The sequence below is a fragment of the Mauremys reevesii genome, linkage group 1, assembly GCF_016161935.1.
Source record: "Mauremys reevesii isolate NIE-2019 linkage group 1, ASM1616193v1, whole genome shotgun sequence".
Taxonomy (NCBI): domain Eukaryota; kingdom Metazoa; phylum Chordata; order Testudines; family Geoemydidae; genus Mauremys; species Mauremys reevesii.
Window position 1 is genome coordinate 361,280,905 of NC_052623.1, and position 22,052 is coordinate 361,302,956.

The window sequence follows — 22,052 nt, forward strand, 5'->3', positions numbered from 1 at the left end:
ATGTACCAATTCCTTTACTATTCTTGGATGAAGAGTATCTGGGCCCCCTGATTTGGTCCCATTAAGCTGGTCAAGTTTGGCTTCTACCTCGGATGTGGTAATATCTACCTCCATATCCTCATTCCCATTTGTCATCCTACCATTATCCCTAAGCTCCTCAGTAGCCTCATTAAAGTATTTGTTTAGATATTGGATCATGCCTAGATTATACTTAACCTCCACTCCACCATCAGTGTTTAGCGGTCCCACTTCTTCTTTCTTTGTTTTCTTCTTATTTATATGGCTATAGAACCTTTTACTATTGCTATTTAATTCCCTTTGCGAGGTCCAACTCTACATGGCTTTTGGCCTTTCTCACTTTATCCCTACATGTTCTGACCTCAATAAGGTAGCTTGCTAATCCTTCCCATCTTCCATTCCTTGTAGGCTTTCTGCTTTTTCTTAATCACCTCTCTGAGATGCTTGCTCATCCAGCTTGGTCTACAACTCCTGCCTATGAATGTTTTCCCCTTTCTTGGGATGCAGGCTTCTGATAGTTTCTGCAACTTTGACTTGAAGTAATTCCAGGCCTCCTCCACCTTTAGAGGAGTTATTTAGTTCAATCCACTTTCCTAACTAATTTCCTTAATTTTTTTAAGTTAACCCTTTTGAAATAAAAAATCCTAGTCCCAGATCTATTTTTGTTTATCCTTCCATTTAGTTTAAACTGAATTAGCTCATGATCGCTCGAACCAAGGTTGTCCCCTACAACCATTTCTTCTATGAGGTCCTCACTACTCACCAAAACCAAATCTAAAATAGCATCCCCTCTTGTTGATTTAGCAACTACTTGGTGAAGGAATCCATCAGCTATCGCATCTAGGAAAATCTGAGCCCTATGATTATTACTAGCACTTGCCCTCCAGTCTATATCTGGGAAGTTAAAGTCTCTCATGATCACACAATTCCCATTAGTATTTACTTCATTAAAAACATTAAAAAGGTCTCTATCCATCTCCAAATCAGATCCCGGTGGTCTGTAGCACACCCCAAGCACTATTCCAGGGGAGGCTTTGGTAGCTTTCTTCCCCAATGTGATTTTTGCCCAGACAGACTCTGTCTTATCCATTCCATCACTTCTTATTTCTTTACAATTAACCTCATCATTGATATACAATGCTACTCCACCACCTTTGCCTTTATTTCTGTCTTTCCTAAACAGCACATAGCCTTCAATACCTGTACTCCAGTCATGACTACTATTCCACCATGTTTCTGTTATCCCTATAACATCCGGTTTCACTTCCTGCACCAGTAGCTCTAGTTCCTCCATTTTGTTTCCTAGGCTCCTCACATTCCCCATGTGGAACCGTATCAAATGCCTTACTGAAATCGAGGTAAATTAGATCCACTGCATTTCCTTTGTCTAGAAAATCTGTTACCTTCTCAAAGAAGGAGATCAGGTTGGTTTGGCACGATCTACAAATATCTTAATTTTTGCCGTTTGGCTTCACTGACATTTACCCGATTAGGCACAGACATTCTACCACCAGTATCCCCTATTAGACTGGTATCTACACTACCCTTCCTCCATATGTCCATTCTCCTACCCACGGCTGTATCCTCTCTTGCTTCGTTTTCTTCCCTTTCAATGTTAAAATCCGGCGTGGAGATTACCTGGACATCTACCCCCAGTTCCTAGTTTAAAGCTCTCTTAATCAGTTGTGCCAGCCTCCATCCTAGAAGTCTATTTCCCTCCTTATTCAGGTGAAGTCCATCCCGAGAGAACAGTCCTCTGTCCATGAATGCCTCCCAGTGGCCATACATCCCAAAGCCCCCCTTATGGCACCATTGCCTGAGCCATCTGTTCATCATCAAAATCTTGTCACACCATTGTTGTCCTTCTCTAGGAACTGGTAGAATCCCACTGAAGATTACCTGAGCCTCAATTTCCTTAAGCGTCTTCCCCAGCCTGGCATAGTCTCCCTTGATACATTCTAGTGAGAATCTAGCCGTATCATTCATTCCCACATGAAGGACAATCAGTGGATTCTTTCCCACTCCCATTAGGATCCTCTTCAGCCTCAGGTCCACATCCCATGTCTTAGCACCCAGCAAACAGCACACCCTTCTGTTCTCTGGATCAGCTCTGGAGTGTTTGTCCAACCTGCTCTTAAACATCTCCCATAACAGAGATTCCATAGCTTCCCTAGGCAAGTTATTCCAGTGATTAACTATCCTGAGAGTTAGAAAGCTTTTCCTAATGTCCAACCTAAACCGTCACATGCTACAATTTATGCCCATTGCTTCTAGTCCTGTCCTCCAAGGTTAACGAGAACAATTTTTCATCCTCTTCCTTGTAACAATTTTTAATGTACTTGAAAACTGTTATCATGTTCCCCCTCAGTCTTCTCTTCTCCAGACTAAACAAATGCAATTTTTTCAATCTTCCCTCATAGGTCATGTTTTTTAGACCTTTAATCAGTTTTGTTGCTCTCCTCTGGACTTTCCCCAATACGTCTTCATCTTTCCTGAAATGTGGCACCCAGAACTGAACACAACACTCCAGTTGAGGCCTAATCAGCACGGAGTAGAGCGGAAGAATTACTTCTCATGTCTTGCTTACAACACTCCTGCTAATACAGCCCAGAAGGATGTTTGCTTTTTTGCAACAATGTTACACTGTTGACTCATATTTAGCTTGTGGTCCACTATGATCCCCAGATCCCTTTCCGCAGCACTCCTTCCTAGGCAGTCATTGCCCAGTTTGTATGTGCGCAACTGATTGTTCTTTCCTAAGTGGAGTACTTTGCATTTGTCCTTATTGAATTTCATCCTGTTTACTTCAAACCATTTCTCCAGTTTGTGCAGATCATTTTGAATTTTAATCCTATCTTCCACAGCACTTGCAACACCTCCCATCTTGGTATCGTCCACAAACTTTATAAGTGTACTTTCTATGTCATTATCTAAATCATTGATGAAGATATTGAACAGAACCAGACCCAGAACTGATCCCTTTGGGACCCCACTTGATATGCCCTTCCAGCTTGACTGTGAACCACTGATAACTACTCTCTGGGAATGGTTTTCCAACGAGTTATGCATCCACCTGATAGTAACTCCATCTAGGTTGCATTTGCCTAGTTTGTTTATGAGAATGTCATGCGAGACAGTATCAAAAGCCTTACTAAAGTCAAGATATACCACATCTACCACTTCCCCCTATCTACAAGGCTTGTTACCCTGTCAAAGCAAGCTATTAGATTGGTTTGACCTGATTTATTCATGACAAATCCATGCTGACTGTTTCTTATCACCTCTATTATCTTCTAGATGTTTGCAAATTGATTGCTTAGTTATTTGCTCCATTATCTGTCCAGATATTGAAGTTAAACTTACTGGTCTGTAATTCCCCGGGTTGTCTTTATTTCCCTTTTTAATAGATGGGCACTAGATTTGCCCTTTTCCAGTCCCCTGGAATCTCTCCTTTCTTCCATGACTTTTTGAAGATAATCGCTAATGGCTCAGATGTCTCCTCAGTCAGCTCCTTGAACATTCTAGGATGTATTTCATCAGGCCCTGGTGACTTGAAGACATCTAACTCGTCTAAGTAATTTTTAAGCTTGTTCTTTTCCTACTTTAGCCTCTGATCCTATCTCATTTTCATTGGCATTCACTACGTTAGGCGTCCAGTCGCTACTAACCTTTTTGGTGAAAACCAAAACAAGAAAGTCATTAAGCACCTCTGCCATTTCCACATTTTCTGATATTGTTTCCCTCCCCCCACCACTCCCATTGAGTTACAGGCCTATCCTGTCCTTGGTCTTCCTCTTACTTCTAATGCATTTGTAGAATGTTTTCTTGTTACCCTTTATGTCTCTCGCTAGTTTGATCCTGTTTTGTGCCTTGGCCTTTCTAATTTTGTCCCTACATACTTGTGTTACTTGTTTATATTCCTCTTTTGTAATTTGACCTAGTTTCCACTTTTTTTAGGACTCTTTTTTGAGTTTCAGATAATTGAAGATCTTCTGGTTAAGCCAGGGTGGTCTCTGGCCATACTTTTTAAATTACCTATGGAGTGGAATAGTTGCTTTTGTGCCATTAATAATGTGCCTTTGAAAAAATGGCCGATTCTCTTCAACTGTTTTTCCCCTTAGACTTCTTCCCATGGGATCTTATCTACCAACTCCCTGAGTTTGCTAAAGTCTGCCTTCTTGAAATCCATTATCTTTATTTTGCTGTTTTCCCTCCTACCATTCCTTAGAATCATGAACACTACCATTTCATGATCACTTTCACCCAAACCGCCTTTGCCACTATCAAATTCTCAACCAGTTCCTCCCTATTTGTCAAAATCAGATTTAGAACAGCCTCCCCCCTAGTAGCTTTCTCCGCCTTCCAGGGGCGGCTCTAGGTATTTTGCCACCCCAAGCACAGCAGGCAGGCTGCCTTCGGCAGCTTGCCTGCGGGAGGTCCCCAGTCCCGCGGATTCGGCGGCACGCCTGTGGGAGGCAGAGCGTCCGGCAGAGCGCCCCCCATGGCTTGCTGCCCCAGGCACGCGCTTGGTATGCTGGTGCCTGGAGCCGCTCCTGCTGCCTTCTGAAATGAAAAATTGTCTCCAATACATTCCAAGAGCTTGTTGGGTAATCTGTGCCCTGCTGTATTGTTTTCCCAACAGATGTCTGGATAGTTGAAGTCCCCCATCACCACCAAGTCCGGTGCTTTGGATCATTTTGTTAGTTTATAAAAAGCCTCATCCACCTCTTCTTCCTGGTTAGGTGGTCTGTAGTAGACCACAGGCACTAACGTTTGTTTTTCCCAGTGCAGTGGGTGCTCCACCCCTGTTCCACCCCAAGCCCTGCTCCCATTTGGCCTCTTCCCCCATGGCCCTGCCCTCATTCTTCCTCTTCCCAATCCCACTCCGCCCCCTCCCCCGAGGGCTCCCTCCCATCCACCTGCCGCTTGTTCCTCTCTGCCCCCTTCCCTCCCCCGAGTGCCTCCTGCCAGCTGCTTGCTGATCAGTGTCCAGCCCCGGGGCCTGTAACCACTGGCTGGCGGGTGCTGAGCACCCCCTATTTTTTTCCACGGGTGCTTGAGCCCTGGAGCACCCATGGAGTCAGCATCTATGACATCATGCTTATTTTTTAGCCCTTTTATCCTTAAACCATCCATGTTCAACAGGTCTGTCTCCTATTTCCATCTCAGCCTCCGTCCAACAGCTCCTCCCTTTTTTCCCTGCCTGTCCTTCCTGAGCAAGCTGTACCCTTCTACACCAATAGTCCAGTTGTGTATTATCCTACCAAGGCTGTGATGTCAGCTATGTCATCGCTGTGTTTATTAACTAGCATTTCTAGTGCTTCCCGCTTATTCCCCATATTTCTCACATTAGTTAACAGACACCTAAGATTTGATTTGATTTCCCCCCTATGTTCTCTCTCCCTTATCCTGGCTGTAACGGCCCATCCCCTCTCCCCCAAACACCATATTCCGACCCTTCTCCCAGGTCTTCATGTTTTTGACTTACCTGTGGGCTTTTGTCACCTGCCCCCACCAAACCTAGTTTAAAGCCCTCCTCACTAGGTTAGTCCCTAATCCCTATATGCTATATGGGCTGGTCCCAGCCAGTCCCTAACAATCCATTCATAACACCCTGACAAAACACCTTGTGTCTCCTGCTTTGTCCCAGGAGCAGCATTTTAACCCTGCTGCACCCACTGGGTAGCAATACCATGGTGACAGGTATGGAGTCATACAAATAGGTCATAAAAATATTGCCGGAAATTCCCATGTCCCGCCCAACTAGCTAAATGCAGCCCCTTTGAACAGAGCTCGTATTATACTGTGCCAATTAAGCAGTCGTTATTCGCTGTCATTAGGTTTAGCAAAGTGCCCAAGGGGTGGTGCCCCAGTAGCTGGAAATGGAAATTGAAACTAAAAATACGGTGCAGCTGTATGAGTGGGGCGATGACCCACTGGAAGAACTGACATGTGGTGGATTCTCCATCAGTTGGAGTCTTTAAATCAAAACAGGCTGTCTCTTTCCAAGGATCCATCTACCCTTGAAGCTAGGGATGGGAGTCCCGGTAGCTTGAGCTACCGTGTCAAAAATAGTAGTCTTGGTCTGTGCACTAAGCTTGCTGTGCGTGTGTAACCCACACACCTCCAGGGGGTGGTGCTTTCTCCCCTCTAGTGGCACCAAGACCACTTAGAGATTAATGAGTCTGCTACAGCCTTTGCTAAGGGCCATGTGGTTTTCAGCTCATGCAGTAGAGGCTCATGCATTTAGCTCCAGAGGTCCCAGGTTCAATCTCACTTGTAACACTGACAGAACCCAGTCGATAGCTGTGGGTGTGTGACATACAGTGGATGTTACAGATCTGTGGGACCCACGCCTGTAGCTCTGTGCACTAACCCAGCTCTATGTATGTGACATATGGTGGGTGTTGTGGGTCTGTGGGGCCCACATCTGTGCATTAACCAGCTGTGCATGTGACATACGGTGGGTGTTACAGATCCACGGAGCCCGGGTCTGTGCACTAACCCAGCTGTGTGTGTGTGAGACGTACGGTGGGTGTTATGGGTCTGCAGGGCCCCGTTTGTGCACTAATCAGCTCTGTGTGTGTGACATACGGTGGATGTTACGGATCCACGGAGCCTGGGTCTGTGCACTAATCAGCTGTGTGTGTGTGAGACGTACGGTGGGTGTTACGGATCTGCGGGGCCCCGGTTTGTGCACTAACCCAGCTGTGTATGTGTGACGTACGGTGGGTATTAGGAGTTTGCAGTGCCCTGGTCTGTGCACTAACCCAGCTGTGGGTGTGTGACATACAGTGGATGTTAGGGGTTTGCGGTGCCCTGGTCTGTGCACTAATCCAGCTGTGTGAATGTGCGTGTGATGTACGGTGGGTGTTTGCAGTGCCCGGGTCTGTGTGCTAACCAGCTGTGTGCGTGTGACGTACGGTGGGTGTTAGGAGTTTGTGGTGCCCGTGTCTGTGCACTAACCCAGCTGTGTGTGTGTGACGTACGGTGGGTGTTAGGAGTTTGTGGTGCCCGGGTCTGTGCACTAACCCAGCTGTGTGTGTGTGACATACGGTGGGTGTTAGGGGTTTGCGGTGCCCTGGTCTGTGCACTAACCCAGCTGTGTGTGTGTGACGTACGGTGGGTGTTAGGAGTTTGCGGTGCCCTGGTCTGTGCACTAACCCAGCTGTGTGTGTGAGACGTGCGGTGGGTGTTAGGGGTTTGTGGTGCCCTGGTCTGTGCGCTAACCAGCTGTGTGCGTGTGACATACGGTGGGTGTTAGTAGTTTGTGGTGCCCGGGTCTGTGCGCTAACCAGCTGTGTGCGTGTGACGTACGGTGGGTGTTAGGAGTTTGAGGTCCCCGGGTCTGTGCACTAATCCAGCTGTGTGCTGTGTGCGTGTGACGTACGGTGGGTGTTTGCAGTGCCCGGGTCTATGCACTAACCCAGCTGTTTGTGTGTGACATATGGTGAGTGTTAGGAGTTTGCGGTCCCCGGGTCTGTGCGCTAACCAGCTGTGTGCGTGTGACGTACGGTGGGTGTTAGGAGTTTGTGGTGCCCGGGTCTGTGCACTAACCGAGCTGTGTGCGTGTGACGTACGGTGGGTGTTAGGAGTTTGAGGTCCCCGGGTCTGTGCGCTAACCAGCTGTGTGTGTGTGACGTACGGTGGGTGTTAGGAGTCTGTGGTGTCCAGGTCTGTGCACTAACCAACTGTGTGTGTGTGTGTGACATACGGTGGGTGTTAGGAATCCACAGGCCTGGGTCTATGCACTAACCCAGCTGTGTGTGTGTGAGACGTGCGGTGGGTGTTAGGGGTTTGCGGTGCCCTGGTCTGTGCACTAACCCAGCTGTGTGCGTGTGACGTACGGTGGGTGTTAGGAGTTTGTGGTGCCCGGGTCTGTGCACTAACCAGCTGTGTGCGTGTGACGTACGGTGGGTGTTAGGAGTTTGCGGTCCCCGGGTCTGTGTGCTAACCAGCTGTGTGTGTGTGACATACGGTGGGTGTTAGGAGTTTGTGGTGTCCAGGTCTGTGCACTAACCAACTGTGTGCGTGTGACGTACGGTGGGTGTTAGGAATCCACAGGCCTGGGTCTATGCACTAACCCAGCTGTGTGTGCATGTCTAGGGTCCTGGCTCGGTGGAGGATTGTGATTGGCATCTCAGAGCTCTCCCACCTGTCAGACTTAGTGCAGATCCGCTCAGTGCACAGGGCCGTGCTGCACCAGGAGTACAATCCACGCAAGGAGACAAATGACATCGCCCTCATCCAGCTTGACCGCCCTGTGACCTTTGATGACCTCACACAGCCGGCCTGCCTGCCCAGCGCACTCATGGCTGTCACCACCTTCTCCCCCTGCTACATCAGCGGTTGGGGCACCACCACCCAGAACAGTGAGGGGCTGTGTGCGCGGGTGCCACCTTCTTACCCTGGGGGCGTCTATGAGTGAGACAGACCCAGCCCTTACAGCTGGGCTGCCCTAGATCAGCCACACACGGGGACACGCACACTCAGCTAGTTGCATGGGGATGCACATGCAAATACATTTGCGGGCACCACACATGCAGACACCCTCATGGCCACACGCATGCATTGCAGTTATGAATGGGGGCACACACAGGGCTTGGAAATTGCGTCGCACGCCCCTCCTGCCCCACGCTGCCAGTAGCCCCGTGGATGGGGCTCACTTACTCCTCCCCTGTGGACAGAGAGCCAGGTTCTGCCTGGCACGGTACCTGAGCTGTTGCTTACACCTGGCCAGCTACCCCAGTGGTGTAAATGGTGAATGCTGGGCTGAGAATACTTGTCACCTGCTCTGCACAGGTGTAGGTGACACACAGTGCTGGGCAGTGGCATGCAGCTGCAGCCGTTATTGGTGGGGGGTGCTATTGTTCATGGTCAATTTATGCATCAGGGTGAATTTGCATGGCAGTGACACCAGGGGGTTCCTGTACCATGCCATCCTGCAGTACCAAATCCTACTGAGCCTGTAACAATCCAGGAATCAGACAAGCTGCTGGCTGGTCAGGAGTCTGCACTGGGCATTTTGGTCTGGGCACAGTCATCTGCCAAGGCACGCCGGCGGGTGCTGTTAGCTTCTTAACAGGCTGCACAAAGAACCTATGTGAAAGGAGCTGGGCTGTGACTGGGGTTGGGGTGGCCAGAGTTAGAAAATCCCTTTTCTACCCCCTTGTCTGTCAGGGGTGTCCCACTGCTCAGGGAGGACCTGGCTGGGGAGGATCGTGCTGGTCAGTCGGGGGCCAGGTTAAACAGCATGTCTGGGAGCAAGAAGCCCAGGCAGGCAGAGCCATCCCTTGGGTAGGGCAAATCGGGGCGACCGCTCTGGGCCCCGCGCTTTGGGGGGCCCCGGGAGCTGGTGCGATTGGGCACCATGGTCGGTCCTGGAGCGACGAATCCATCACTTCTGCCCCAGTCCCCACAACCCCTAGGGATGGCCCTGCAGGCAGGGAATGTGCCAAAGGGCAGAATGGCCCAGTGGAGCCATGGCGAAGGGCTGTTGGAACCTGTGAGAAACTCAAGGCAGAGGGTTTGGGGCTGTTGTTTCTGAGCTACTGTCCACATGGCGACTGGAGCCCTCCCCGATGGTGACTTTTGGGAACTTGGTCCCATGTGAGGGAGCAGTTCTGTCTGCGCCGCTCAGTGGCCTTCGTGGGCTGCCGCAGAATTCGCCAGTGGACTGACTGAACACATGACAGCTCCTGCTAACGGAGCCTGGAGAAAAGCTAGCAGGGTGCTGCTCTTCACAAAGCGAGCACCGAGTGATGTGCCAGTTATGGGTGTAACTTCTGTCCCTGTTGTGTGTGTTGTGGTAGGCTGCGGGGGGGGAGGGGGGGGAGCAGGGGACGGGGTCTGACTGCTGGAGGCCCCGATCCGAGCGGCTCAATCCGTCCAGGCCGCCCTGTCAGCCGCGCCACGCTCTGCGTTGGGAGGGAAATCCCAGACCTTTTTAGGTTTTTACAAAGTCCTCCCGGACGGCCATTTAAACCCCCCAAATCCGGACATGTCTGGGATAATCCGGACGTATGGTAACCCTAAAACCATGTGGCTGGCAGACAGAAACTAGGGTTGCCAACTTTCTAATAGATAAAACACAGACACTCCAGCAGTAGTGCCGGAAGCTCCCTTGCCCTGTCCCGTCCCCTGAGGCCCAACTCCAGCCCTGCCTTGTCCCCCCCAGGACCCACCCCTGCCCTGCCCCTTCCCCCAGGCCCCTGCCCCTTCCCCCAGGCCTCACCCCACCCCGCCCCTTCCTCCTGAGTCCCCAGCCCCTGTTCACTCCTCTCCCCCTCTCCCTGTTGCTTGCTGCTCTTCCCCTCCCCCTCCCTTCTACACGAGGATTTGCAACTGCTTCCAGTGCAGGTGAAATCCTGGCCCTATTGGAGTCTAGGGGAGTTGAGTATCTTCTGCCTAGTTCATGAAGTTCATGTTTGCTTCCCTGCTGTAGGTCATTATTGAAACTGCCATATAGGACCTGACCTAAGCTACTCCCCGCAGTCCCACCTCTCATCTACTGACCAGACACCACAAGTCTGGTTACTACGGGCGGGGCAGGCGGGGAGGCACTGTGCCATCCTCTGCACCAGTCCCTGCTCAACCGGGGCTGCCGCCTACCTGCATCTGGCAGCTGCAGCTCCAACCCCTGGCTTTTCAGTCGCATTAACCTGCCCATAGAGCATTCCCCCCCTTTCCCCCGTGTCTTTGCTTTCTCGTCTGCAGGCTCTACACAGCAAAGTGCACCGCTCCAGTCTAACAACATGCTTTCTGTGTGACACTAAAATAATGAATAATGGGGAACCAGATGATTTATTTGGACTTTCCAGAGGCCTTTGATGGGGTCCTCTGGAGAGCGCGTTAGGGAAAGTCAGCCAGTCCTGGGGGGAGAGGCCGAGTGCTGTCTTGGGTGAGAAACTGGCTAAGAGACGAGCACAACTAAATGGTCATCTTTCATCCTGGCTGAAGGCGAGCAGCAGGGAGCTGTACCAAGACTGGGGCAGGTTCTGGAAAGGGGGCTGTGCAGCAAGGGGCAGGTCTTGCAGCCGACACAGTCAGTTCCAGAGAAGACAGTGAGGCCTGTCAGAGGGACCAGAGCCAGCTGGGCATGGGCAGCACGAAGGCAGATGGAAGTCAGTGCTGGGCGCTGCACGGTGGAAGGACTAACTGGACCAGCTCACGCCTTGCTGGGGTCTAACCTAACTGTAACCACAGAGCACAGGGCCCTGCAGCCCAGTGAAACTTCTGCTCAATGTGCAGCAGCCACCCCAGCCCCAAAGGGGCTGTTCGGGTGCATAAGGTACGGGACAGCACGTAACTGGCCTGTTAGCGCAGCAACGGGAATGCCCTCCTCCGGGAACTGTGCTGTACTGGTCACTGGGTTGGGAGGGAGGGAAATTCAGAGACGGGCCGAGAACCAGCAGATCTGTGAAGAGAGACTGGGACTGTCTCTTGCCTTAGAGGGGAGACAAGTAAGTGATGGAGGGATTCAGAAGAATGACTGGGACAGAGAAACCTGTCAGCCACCTGTTGTCTTTTGGTCTTAGAGGGGGGAGCTCCTGGGGCAAGGACTGGCTCATTGGTCTGCGTTTGAACAGCGCTTGGCAGTGCGGCCCCGACCTGGGTCTGGCATGCCTAGGCACTCCCACCGTTCACATAAATAGCAATAACTGCGTTAAACTTCCTGGGGCAGGGACTTTCTGCCTTTTTTGCTTAATGGCTGCATGGCCCATGGCCCAGTGAGGCCCTGCCTGCAGTGGACACAGCGCCGGAAGCACTGGTGGATGGCTGTCCTCCACAGAACTGGTGCCAGACACCGCCGAGAGCACGTGTCTGTGACACCTATGCGCTGTCAGCCACACGGAGAAAGCCTGTGAAGCAGAAGCCAGGCTTTCTGGGCAGCTGGGACGAGGTGTTGTGGCCCATTAGTGAGGAGAGGCGAATGAGCACAGATCTCACAGCAGCCTCAAGAGTTAGAGTCACGTCTTCGCCTTCCCCCAGCTGCCGTGGGGAGAAAGAGATGGAAACAATCACTAAAATCCCCAGGTGCCCTGAGTGGGTCTCGGTGGCCAGTCGGCTCTGGCCTTGTTGGGTGCCATGGCTGGGAGGCGTGCCATCCCTGGGGTGACCGAATAGTGATGACTTGACGGTTACTCATGGCAATGGGAGGGGGAATAGGACAGTGGTTGAGAGGGGCCTAAGCTGCCACCCCCCTCCCCCGCAGCCATTGCCTTTGGGCCCTAATGTAGTTCCCATCTTTAAAAAGAGAGAAGGAGGAGGATCCGGGGAACTACAGGCCAGTCAGCCACACCTCAGTCCCTGGAAAAACCCTGGAGCAGGTCCTCAAGGAATCAATTCTGAAGCACTTAGAGGAGAGGAAAGTGATCAGGAACAGTCAGCATGGATTCACCAAGGGCAAGTCATGCCTGACCAACCTGATTGCCTTCTATGAGGAGATAACTGGCTCTGTGGATGAGGGGAAAGCAGTGGATGTGCTATTCTTTAACTTTAGCAAGTTTACCTGGCTGGGGTGATTTAGTTGGGGTTGGGCCTGCTTTGAGCAGGGGGTTGGACTAGATGACCTCCTGCGGTCCCTTCCAACCCTGATTTTCTATGGTTCTATGTTGGAGCAGGAGTCAGAATGACAGTTCCTGGGGCCCACGGGGAGAACTCCAGGAGCCAGAACTGGCCTTTTCTGGGGCATTGAGACACGATGCCAGGGAGGGCAGGGGGCGCAAGGGCACACAAGGGAGGGGCAGAGCTGAGGGCAGGATCCGGGCTGGATGAACAGGGACAGAGCTGAAACCGTCTCCTTCCCTGCAGCCGTGCAGACAGCCGACATCTTGCAGGAGGCCAAGGTGCAGCTCATTGACATCACAACATGCAACAGCAGCCGCTGGTACAATGGGGCCATCGCCAGCAACAACCTGTGTGCAGGGTACGAGCAAGGAGGCGTCGACAGCTGCCAGGTACGCAGGCCAGAGCCCTCTCACTGCACAGCCCCCACCCCAGCACTAGCCCCTCTCCCCCTGCCCTCCTTGGGCATCACCAGCCTGTCCCCAGCCAGCAACTGCTGTCAGGTACACCGGCCCTGCCCCCCAAGTAACACCCACTCCCCCAGAAGTGAGCGCAGGGCCGGGGAAGAGCTGAGCTCTGTAGATATCAGGCTGCTTGGGCCTGAGGGGCTGCAGCTGGTGCTAAGGAATTGGAGAAGGGCACACGCTCTCAGTAACACTCCTTTCCTCTTTCTGCAGGGGGACAGTGGGGGACCCTTAATGTGCAAAGATGAGGTCACATCCCGGTATTACGTGATTGGCATCACCAGCTGGGGCCAAGACTGTGCTCAGGCCTACAAGCTGGGCCTATACACCTCTACCCAGCCCTTTCTGGAGTGGATCCTGGCGAACACTGGGTTCCTGGAGCCCGAGGAGAAGACGACACCTGAGGAGATACTGCCACCACAGATCGTGCCCCTCCAGTCTCCTGCTGCTGCCACCAAACTCGCACCTGTCCTTCTCCCTGTCCTGCAAGAGCCAGTTGCCCCACTGGAGCCATCCTACATACCTCCAGAGCCACCCTACATACCCCCTGAGCCTGTCGCCCCCCTGGAGCCACCCTACATATCTCCAGAGCCACCCTACATACCCCCCGAGCCAGTCGTCCCCCTGGAGCCACCCTACATATCTCCAGAGCCACCCTACATACCCCCCGAGCCTGTTGCCCCCCTGGAGCCACCCTACATATCTCCAGAGCCACCCTACATCCCCCCCGAGCCAGTCGTCCCCCTGGAGCCACCTTACATACCTCCTGAACCACCCTACGAACCCCCAGAGACACCCTACATCTCCCCAAAGCCAGCCATTCTCCCAGAACCAGTGAGCCCACACAGACCATTCCTCACCCACAAAGCCATTTATACCCCACAAATTAATCTCCCCAAAGCCAGTTATCCCCGCAGACCAGTAATTGTTCTGAAACTACTGATCCCCTCAAAGATCTACACCCACACCCGTCACAAAGAGAGCAGCCCCTCCCCACCAGCTGTCTCGGCCCTGTCTGCACCCCAGAGGCCTGGAACCGCCTAGGACTTTAAGAATGACTGAGACAAACTGGGAAGAAGAGTCTTGACTCCACCTCTGGGGGAATGTAGTGGCTGGAGGGGACCAGCAGTGCCTGTGCCCTGAGGGACAGTGCATTACATGTGTTGAATTTCCCTCTGGCTGCCCTTCTGGTCTGTTTAGCCTGGGGCCCTTGGAAGGCACCAGTGTCCCGGCTTCTCCCCAGGAACTGAGGCGTGTGCCTAGATGTCGCAGCGCTGCTCAGGCAGCAGGCCCAAGTCACACATATGGAGGCCTTGCAGAGGCTGCTCATAGGGGCCCATCTGTATGTTCACCCATCTCCCGCTACATGCACCTTCCTCAAATAATCTGCAACCCCACAGAGTTGGTGACTGAGAGGACAAGGCTGGTGAGGAGAGCATGCAGTGTCCTGCTCTCCTGTGGGTCCCTTCCAGCCCCTGATTTCCTGCGACCACAGTTCTGCAGCCAAGATCGACGTGAGGCGTGGGGAGAGGAGTGATGGTAGACAGTCTGGCTCCTGTGTTGCCGTGGGTAACTGAGGCACACAGGACATCTGTGGCAGAGCCAGGAATTGAATCCAGAGCTCCTGAGCGGCAGCCCTTTGCTTCAGCTACCTGGGCTGTTTCAGGTCATTAGCCCCTCGGTGTTTCTCAAAAGGCTCACGCCCAGGGAGGCTGGGCCTGCCTGCAGCGCTTCAGTTACGTTGTACGTGGGACCAAATGTATCTGCAAGGGCCTCACCGCTTTGTGACATGGAGGGGTGAGGCCAGTTCAGTCGCTCCCAGGTGGTACAAATGAATCGGACTGTACCTCAGTTGTTCTCACCTGGCTGCTGTTCAGCCACCTGGGGCGATCAGTGCACACTAAGCTAGGGCCAAAGCCGCCACATTGGCTCCCTCACTGATGTACACAAAGCCGCACTTTGCAGTGCTATGCCCCCTTACGCAGCACGACTCTCTCAAGCTGGTGACCAAGGCACAGGCGCTTTGTAGCTAGTGCTCCTACAAGCCCTGGGCTGCTTAGCCATTGCCCAGCATGGGAATCTATGGGACAGTTCTCAAAGAATAAAAATGATTCCTCACCGGAGTAATTATGACCCTGCTCCCTTCCCCGAGTCTTGGAGAAGCATTCACAGAGTAGGAGGGCATATGGGATGTTTGGGGTCCATTTATGCGTTTGAAAGCCTGGATGAGTGGCCTCAATGGATGCTGTTTTTAGGGATTGCGACCTTGCCTGTTGTGCAAGTGTTCACCCTAACTGTGTGGATCCACATGGGCAATCGCCTTGAAGAACCAGCCAGGACGGGAAAGAATGAGTTTGGGGAGCTGGGAGAGAGGGAGGTGAAAGCAAAATCATGGCCCAGTGCCCTCCCACACTGCCATCAGCTGCAGAGCTAGGAACAAAGAATGGAGGTCACACGTACCAGCGGGGGACTGGAAAGCAGGGCCTCTGACAAGGACTTACGGGGTCATGGTAGAAACCAACTGAAATGAACTCCCAGGGCAACGCTGTGCTAGGAGAGTACATGTGATCCTTGGCTGTGTTAGCAAGGGGATATCAGGCAGGACTAGGGAGATGGTATTACCTATACATACAGATTTAGTGAGACCATTGCTGGATACTGTATCCAGTTCTGGGCCTGCACTTCCATAAGGATACTGATAAATTGGCAAGTATTAGGCAAAGAGCTATGAGAACGTTTCAAGGTCTGGGAAACACGCCTTAGAGTGAGAGACAGATTGAGCAGTGACTTGACCATGGTCTATTAGTACTTACATAGGGAGGAGATTTCTGATAGCACAGGCCTCTTTACCCTAGCAGACAAAGGCAGAACAAGATCTCAGGGCTGGAAGCTGGAGCAAGACACATTCAGAGTAGGAATAATGCACAATTTATTTAATGTTTATGTTCTCTTCTGATGTTAAAATCTTCCAATGCACCTTGTTCTGCTATGGCTACTTGGGCACTCAGGCTCCCTGGCATTCCCCACCACTGAAGAACCCTGATACCAGCTGCAGGGAGTTTATAAGCCTCAGACAGGCACCCCCTATTCCTCATTCAAATCCACCATGCCCACAGGAAGTGACTATATTAGAATTACACGGGAGGAGAATTGTTTTCAAAGGCCTCGCCCTTTGCAGCAGGCTGACTTCTCTGGCAAGGTGTCCCCATTGCCGTCACACTCAGAGGGAGGCTCTTGTCTGGAAGGCTCTGCTCGCACCTTTAGAACTTAGAAAGCTTTTTCCTTGCTGGTGGATGGCCCAGGTCTGATGGGTTCCTGCAGATAGACTAGGGTGTGCGGCTGGAAAAGCTAAGCTCTCGAACAATGCTGACTTCCTAAGTGCATCTGTGATGTATTCATTGCCCCTGGCAGCACTAGTGAAATGAGTAATGATACTGAGCTATTGATTGCTGCTTTGCAAAGCACTGTTTAAATACTCACTAAATACATCTCTGCTGTCATAAACAGACCCAGTCTGTGCAGTACATGCTGCAGGTGTTAGCTGGGCTGCCCCAGTGCAAACTGTGAGCAGGGCCTCTTGCTAGAGCCTGGCCAAACTTTACCCCCCGTCCTCCAGTGACGCACCCCACCACACTGGGCACAGCTTCTTACCTCACAACCGTGCACCATGTGGGGACGTGTCTGCCCACGTTCAGTGTAGATACATGCAAAGTAATGCACATTGGAGGGGAACATCAGAACTACTCATACACTGTACAGGGCTCTACCAGCTCAGAAAGGGACCTGGGTGTCAGTGCAGCAGCTCAATGTGCAGCTGCAGTCAAAACAGCAACGAAGGTGCTGGGACGCATAAGGCATGGACTGGAGTCTAATGCCTTTATATATTCCAGGGTGCAGCCTCACCTGGATATGGCAGAATTTGAAGGAGTGCAGAGAAAGGCTTTGAGAATGCTCAGAGGCCTGGGAAAACTATCATATGAAGACAGATTGAAAAGATTGGGATTATTACTCTAGAGAAGAGATGAATAAAAGGGGACATGATACAAATCTATAAAGTAATAAATGGTCTAGTGAAGTTAGATCAGGAGCTTCTGTTCTCCCTGTCTCTCAGCACAAGGACAAGGGGTCATTTGAGTAAATCAAAAGGTGGCAAATTCAAAAACCAGTAAAAGAAAATACTGTCCATCAAAATACATAGTCTGCAAACTCATCGCCACTGGAAGTCATTAAGGACAAAAATTTAGCAAAAATCCAAAAAGGACTGGACATTTAGATGGATAATGAGAATATCCAGATTTATAAGAGTTAATGCAAAAAGAGGTATTGGGAGGAATATAAAACATTGGATTAAATCCTGAAGCACAATCTCTAACAATTAAAGGTTACCTTTGCGGGGAGGGAGAGGAGCAGATTACCCTTCATCTACTGCTTTGGGGTTCTTACACTTTCCTCTGGAGCACCTGGTTCTGGACAGTTGGGCACAGGACACTGGACTAGAAGGATCTTGGAGCTTACCGAGCCTGGCCAGTCCTAGGTTTCTTGTTCTAGTGTATGTATCAGTGCACTCTGGGAGAATGTAGGCAGCTACTCCATGATGCCTCAGCAGGGCACAGAGTGCCTGGAGAACAGGCTCACACAACCTACACTGTGTGGGGTAATGCACCCAGAGTGCCCTATGACAGAGAGAGCAGGATGGGAGGAGAGCTGGCCAAGCTGGATACGCTGTTCAGGGAGATTTCCCTCTGTGCTGTAAGCAGAAGCCAGTAGCCTACCTGTTCCTACCTGCCCCAGAGGTATCTCCATCGTCCATGGAAGTCACCGTCTATGTCACCCTCTCAGTGTTCACAGTATTGGCTCTGGTGCCTCCATCAGCACCTTCCCAGCTCTTCTTGCTTGTCACAAAGAAAGAAGGACACCAGAGACCTATGTGATGTCATATTGGCCAGACACTGATTGGATGGAGGCCCGGGACTTGGTTTATGATGTCATGAGTGGTGAGGCAAGTCTCCGTAGATGCAGGCATCTGGTGCTCCGGTGGAAGATGCTGCTGCTCTCCCTCCTCCTGTTCCACACCCTGGTCTGGCCCATGCACAGCATGAATGGCAGCTGTGAGTAAGTGACACCTGGGCCATGAGAGGAAATACTGAGAGTGGCCCTGGGGCACTTCCCAAGCACCAAAGGGCATTGGCTTCCCCCCAACATAGGGCTGTCCTGAATGACAGGGATTCCTGCCTCCTTCCCAGGGTCACGCCCAGGTTCAGGTGACATCTGTGCCTCTTGGGTTAGCAATAAGGCCCTGGCATATAAATCCCATGGGCCATCTCACATGGGGTGGGTAACACACAGGGCTCCTAGGCCCTGCTGCTGCCCACGTGCTGTGTCCAGGGAGAGGCATTTGGCATGACACAGAAGATGCATGGCAAGAGCTGGGGAGTGAGACAGAAACAGGCTGGGGCAAAGGTCAGCCCCAGGGGAAGTGTCAAATCCCTGCTGCCTCCAGTCAGGCCACAGGCAGCAGGGCAGTAACACACCTGTCTCCAGTGCAGTTTGTGGGCGCCGCCCCCTGATGTCTGGCTACGGCGGGATGCGGATCGTGGGTGGCGTAGATGCTCTGCCGGGGGCCTGGCCCTGGCTCGTCAGCATCCAGATCCCCACCCGAATGGGCCCCCGGCATTCATGTGGTGGGTCCCTCATCAGCACTCGCTGGGTCCTCACAGCAGCTCACTGCTTCAAAGCCAAGAGAAGGTGAGATGGGTGACCTTGGGGGAGGGGTGCCCTCACAGGCCAGGCAGGGGGCCAGCAGCTCAGGCCACCCACCCACTGTTCAATGTACTCCCAGCACTTGCAAGCCAGAAGGGCATCTGGGCAATGCCATGGAACTGGCCAGGCCATGGGGCTGATCCTTATGGGGAGAGACAGCTGGGCACCACGGCCTATCCCACAGCCTGGCACTGCTCCCTGGCCAGGCATCAACACAGCCTAGGCTGAGCCCCTGGTGTGCATGGGCACTGACTGACAGCTTGTCCCCAGGTGAGAGCCCGCTGGAGAACACACTGTCCGAGCAGATGGCCGTTGTTTTTCTGTACCTGGCTCCCTGCTGCTGCTCTCTCTCCTGTACCTCAGACAATAGCTGGGTGCATTGCACTGCCCTACAGTGCATCTCTCTCTGGGGCCCTGCACTGTCCAGGAGAGGAACCACTCTATCCCCTCCCACCTCCTCCCCGTGACTGACTCCCACTCTGTTCTCCAGGCTGCTCCCGCAGTGGCGTGTTGTGATCGGTGCGTCCCAGCTATCCCAGCGTGGCCCTGAGGCCCAGGTGCGCTCCATCAAACAGGTGGTGCAGCACGCGCACTACGAGCCGCGCATGGAGAGTAATGACATCGCTCTGCTGGAGCTCGACCAGCCAATCAAGTGCAATGACTACGCACAGCCCGCTTGCCTGCCCGATGCCACGGTGGAGGTGTCGAACCTGTCCCACTGCTACATCAGCGGCTGGGGAGTCACACAGGAGACATGTGAGAGCCCCAGGCTCCCTGTTCAGTCTAACTGGGCACAGTGACCTCAGCTGGGACGACTGGGGTCTGGCTATCCTGAAGGTCTAGGCCTCTGCTGCTGGGAAAAGACAGCAGCTGCCCCTCCTGACAGTGCCAGTGCCCTCACAGCTCACCTCACTGAGCCAAGGGCATGTGCCCACCGAGGGCTGGATCCAAACCACCCGCCCAGGCAAGGGAGGAGGAGGAGGGAATGCATTAGCAGAAGCACCTCCCACAAACCTGACAGAGCAGAGTGAAGGTTGGGCACTGGGGGAGGGGCACACCCATGTGGCGTATTGGGAAACGAGAGATAGGGCTAAGAGCTGTGCAGTAAATATTCTTCATGTCCCTGCAGCCCAGGAAACAGCCGACATCCTGCAGGAAGCCAAGGTGCATCTCCTTGACATCACAACCTGTAACAGCAGCCGCTGGTACAACGGGGCCATCGCCAGCAACAACCTGTGTGCAGGGTACGAGCAAGGAGGCGTCGACAGCTGCCAGGTACGCAGGCCAGAGCCCTCTCACTGCAGAGTCCTCCCCAGCTCCACTCAAATGCTTGTGCTGTGGCCTCACAACCCCTCTTCTGGGATCCCCGCCTAGAACTCTCACTTTCCCCTGCTCTGCTGGAATCCTCACCTGGGACCCCTGCCTCCTCTTCCTCCAATATCCCTACCCAGGGCTCTGCTTCCCTCTCCTTTCCCACCAGATCCTCCCCCCTCTCCTCCGACATTAACAGTTTTGGCACCCTTGGCTATAGTCTCCTTTAGTCCCAGATGACGCTGTTTCTGGCATACAAAAGAAATTGCAACCCCATCATTCCTCCTCACCCATCCCCAGGCTCCTCCACTGGTGCCCAGTCCCTTCCAAACTGCCCCACCCCATTTTAAAACCCATGCCCCAGTCCTTCTGCTTGTCCAGCAGCTCTGGCCTCTCTCTACCTGGTGGTATGGGAACCTTCTCCTCTGTCTGCCTGCTGCTAGAACTCCTTCCATTTGCCCATCTCCTGGGTAATCTCAGCTGGAAACCTCTGCTCTTCTCTCTGTCACTGTATTAGGGGTGTAAAGCCCCAGGGAGGCTATGCAAAAGGAGGGGGATTGTAGAGCCCACAATGAGCTGCGTTGGGCTGTGGCAGTCTCCCAAAGGAAGCGGGAAGACTCCCATTTAAGTGTCCTCAGCAATGGAACTGGCCAGAACACTAGGGAACAGGCCACAGGAAACCATCCACAGGAATGGACAAGAGGGGCCCAGTAGGCGGTTTTTATCTCTAATGTCAATGACTCAGAGACTCAATTTGGGTCAGGCGCTCTTAGGATTAAGAGCACAGCTACTGCTCAGGGCCAGTGAGGCAGACACCCTGTACGTGGTACGCAGAGCAGAGCTGGGAGGAAGGCCCCGTGCCACAGCACTGCTGCATAGTGGCTGCGTTCAGAGGTGCGGTACTCTGTATCAAGAGGGCTCTGTAGGGGAGGAGGAAGGGGAGGGAGCTGACTGCTCAGCTATGAGCTAACACCGAAATGCAGCTGACTCCTGATGGGGGAAGCCCTGGCTGCAGCCCCTAGACAGTCCATTCCCAGGGGTTGGGGGCACTGCAAGATTGTCCCCTTTTGGAACATGTGCTAGGCCTTTGCCAACGCTAGCCAGGCCTTGGGAGTGAGCCCCTTCCTCTGAGCTCTAGTTGACAAATGTCTCCCAGTGGCTGATGCCAGATGGGGTGTGGGTCCTTAATCCTCTTCCAAGGAGTCACCCCTACTGCCAAGCCTGACGCACCATGAGGAGCTGGCTTTGCCTCAGACCTCTCTCCCCCGCTGCAGGGCGACAGCGGAGGCCCCCTCATGTGCGCAGAGGAAAGATCAAAGCGCTTCTGGGTTATTGGAGTCACCAGCTGGGGGCTGGGCTGCGCCAAGGCACAGAGGCCAGGGGTCTACAGTTCCACTCTGCACTTTCATGACTGGATCTTGGGGAAAGTCAGGCCCAGGCCCAGGCCCAGGCCCAGGCCCAGGCCAGGCCTCTGCCTGTCAGTCCAGAGCAGTCTGTCTGACTTCTTCAGGAAGCTGAACGAGTTCCTACAGGGCCTGAAGGGAAAGGGGACTTGACAATGGAGGGGAGCAGAACACAGCGGAGGCTGAGATGGACAGTGGCCATTTCTGACGCTTTGCCCACTGCGCTAGAAGACTCTGTACCAGCATCCAGCTCCCATCCTTCCCGTTGCCCTTGTGGATGGAGACTGGGCACTTACCTCACCGCAGAAGTAAAACAGTGCCCACAACAGAACCAGCTCTGCCTCTGATCTATTCAGCCTCTTACGCCATGCCCAGAGCCACACAGGAGCAGGGGCCGCACACAGCCAGCTGGGCTAGAATGGTGGACCGAGCAAGGGGGGGATGGCTCGCCGTGGGCCGGGACAGTGTGGGTGGAGAAGGGTGGCACACAGAGCCAGCTGGGCTGGAACAGTGGGCACGAGGAAGGGGG

General features: G+C 52.9%; 2 protein-coding genes across 5 annotated transcripts in view; both read left to right on the top strand.

Annotated features, from left to right (window-relative positions):
• Positions 1–14,250, top strand: part of LOC120393791 (acrosin-like) — a 33,380-nt gene extending 19,130 nt beyond the window's left edge. The window contains exons 3-5 of one of the 2 annotated variants that reach the window (XM_039519527.1): positions 8,125–8,390; positions 12,832–12,977; positions 13,263–14,250. In XM_039519527.1, coding sequence (XP_039375461.1) covers positions 8,125–8,390; positions 12,832–12,977; positions 13,263–14,093 — 1,243 coding nt within the window. In that variant the 3' untranslated portion in view covers positions 14,094–14,250. The remainder of the gene's footprint in view (positions 1–8,124; positions 8,391–12,831; positions 12,978–13,262) is intronic. The other variant, XM_039520276.1, reaches the window with a different exon arrangement.
• Positions 14,251–17,991: 3,741 nt separating this feature from the next.
• On the top strand, positions 17,992–21,885 carry LOC120396067 (acrosin-like). Of its 3 annotated transcripts, none has more exons than XM_039521865.1 (5): positions 17,992–18,161; positions 18,591–18,794; positions 19,300–19,565; positions 19,939–20,084; positions 21,631–21,885. In XM_039521865.1, the coding sequence occupies exons 1-5, from the start codon at positions 18,007–18,009 to the stop codon at positions 21,868–21,870; spliced, it is 1,011 nt and encodes a 336-aa protein (XP_039377799.1). In that variant the 5' UTR covers positions 17,992–18,006; the 3' UTR covers positions 21,871–21,885. The 3 variants fall into 3 exon arrangements, with proteins under 3 accessions (XP_039377799.1, XP_039377125.1, XP_039378570.1); XM_039521191.1 differs by having other exon boundaries at positions 21,395–21,811; XM_039522636.1 differs by having other exon boundaries at positions 18,028–18,157; positions 21,395–21,811.
• Positions 21,886–22,052: the final 167 nt, after the last annotated feature.

Coding starts and splice junctions, on each gene's coding strand:
- LOC120396067 (XM_039521191.1), top strand. CDS start 18,007: ATGGAGGCCCGGGACTTGGTTTATGATGTCATGAGTGGTGAGGCAAGT. Junction 18,795..19,299: donor TGCTTCAAAGCCAAGAGAAG/GTGAGATGGGTG, acceptor TCTGTTCTCCAG/GCTGCTCCCGCAGTGGCGTG. Junction 20,085..21,394: donor GAGGCGTCGACAGCTGCCAG/GTACGCAGGCCA, acceptor CCCCCGCTGCAG/GGCGACAGCGGAGGCCCCCT.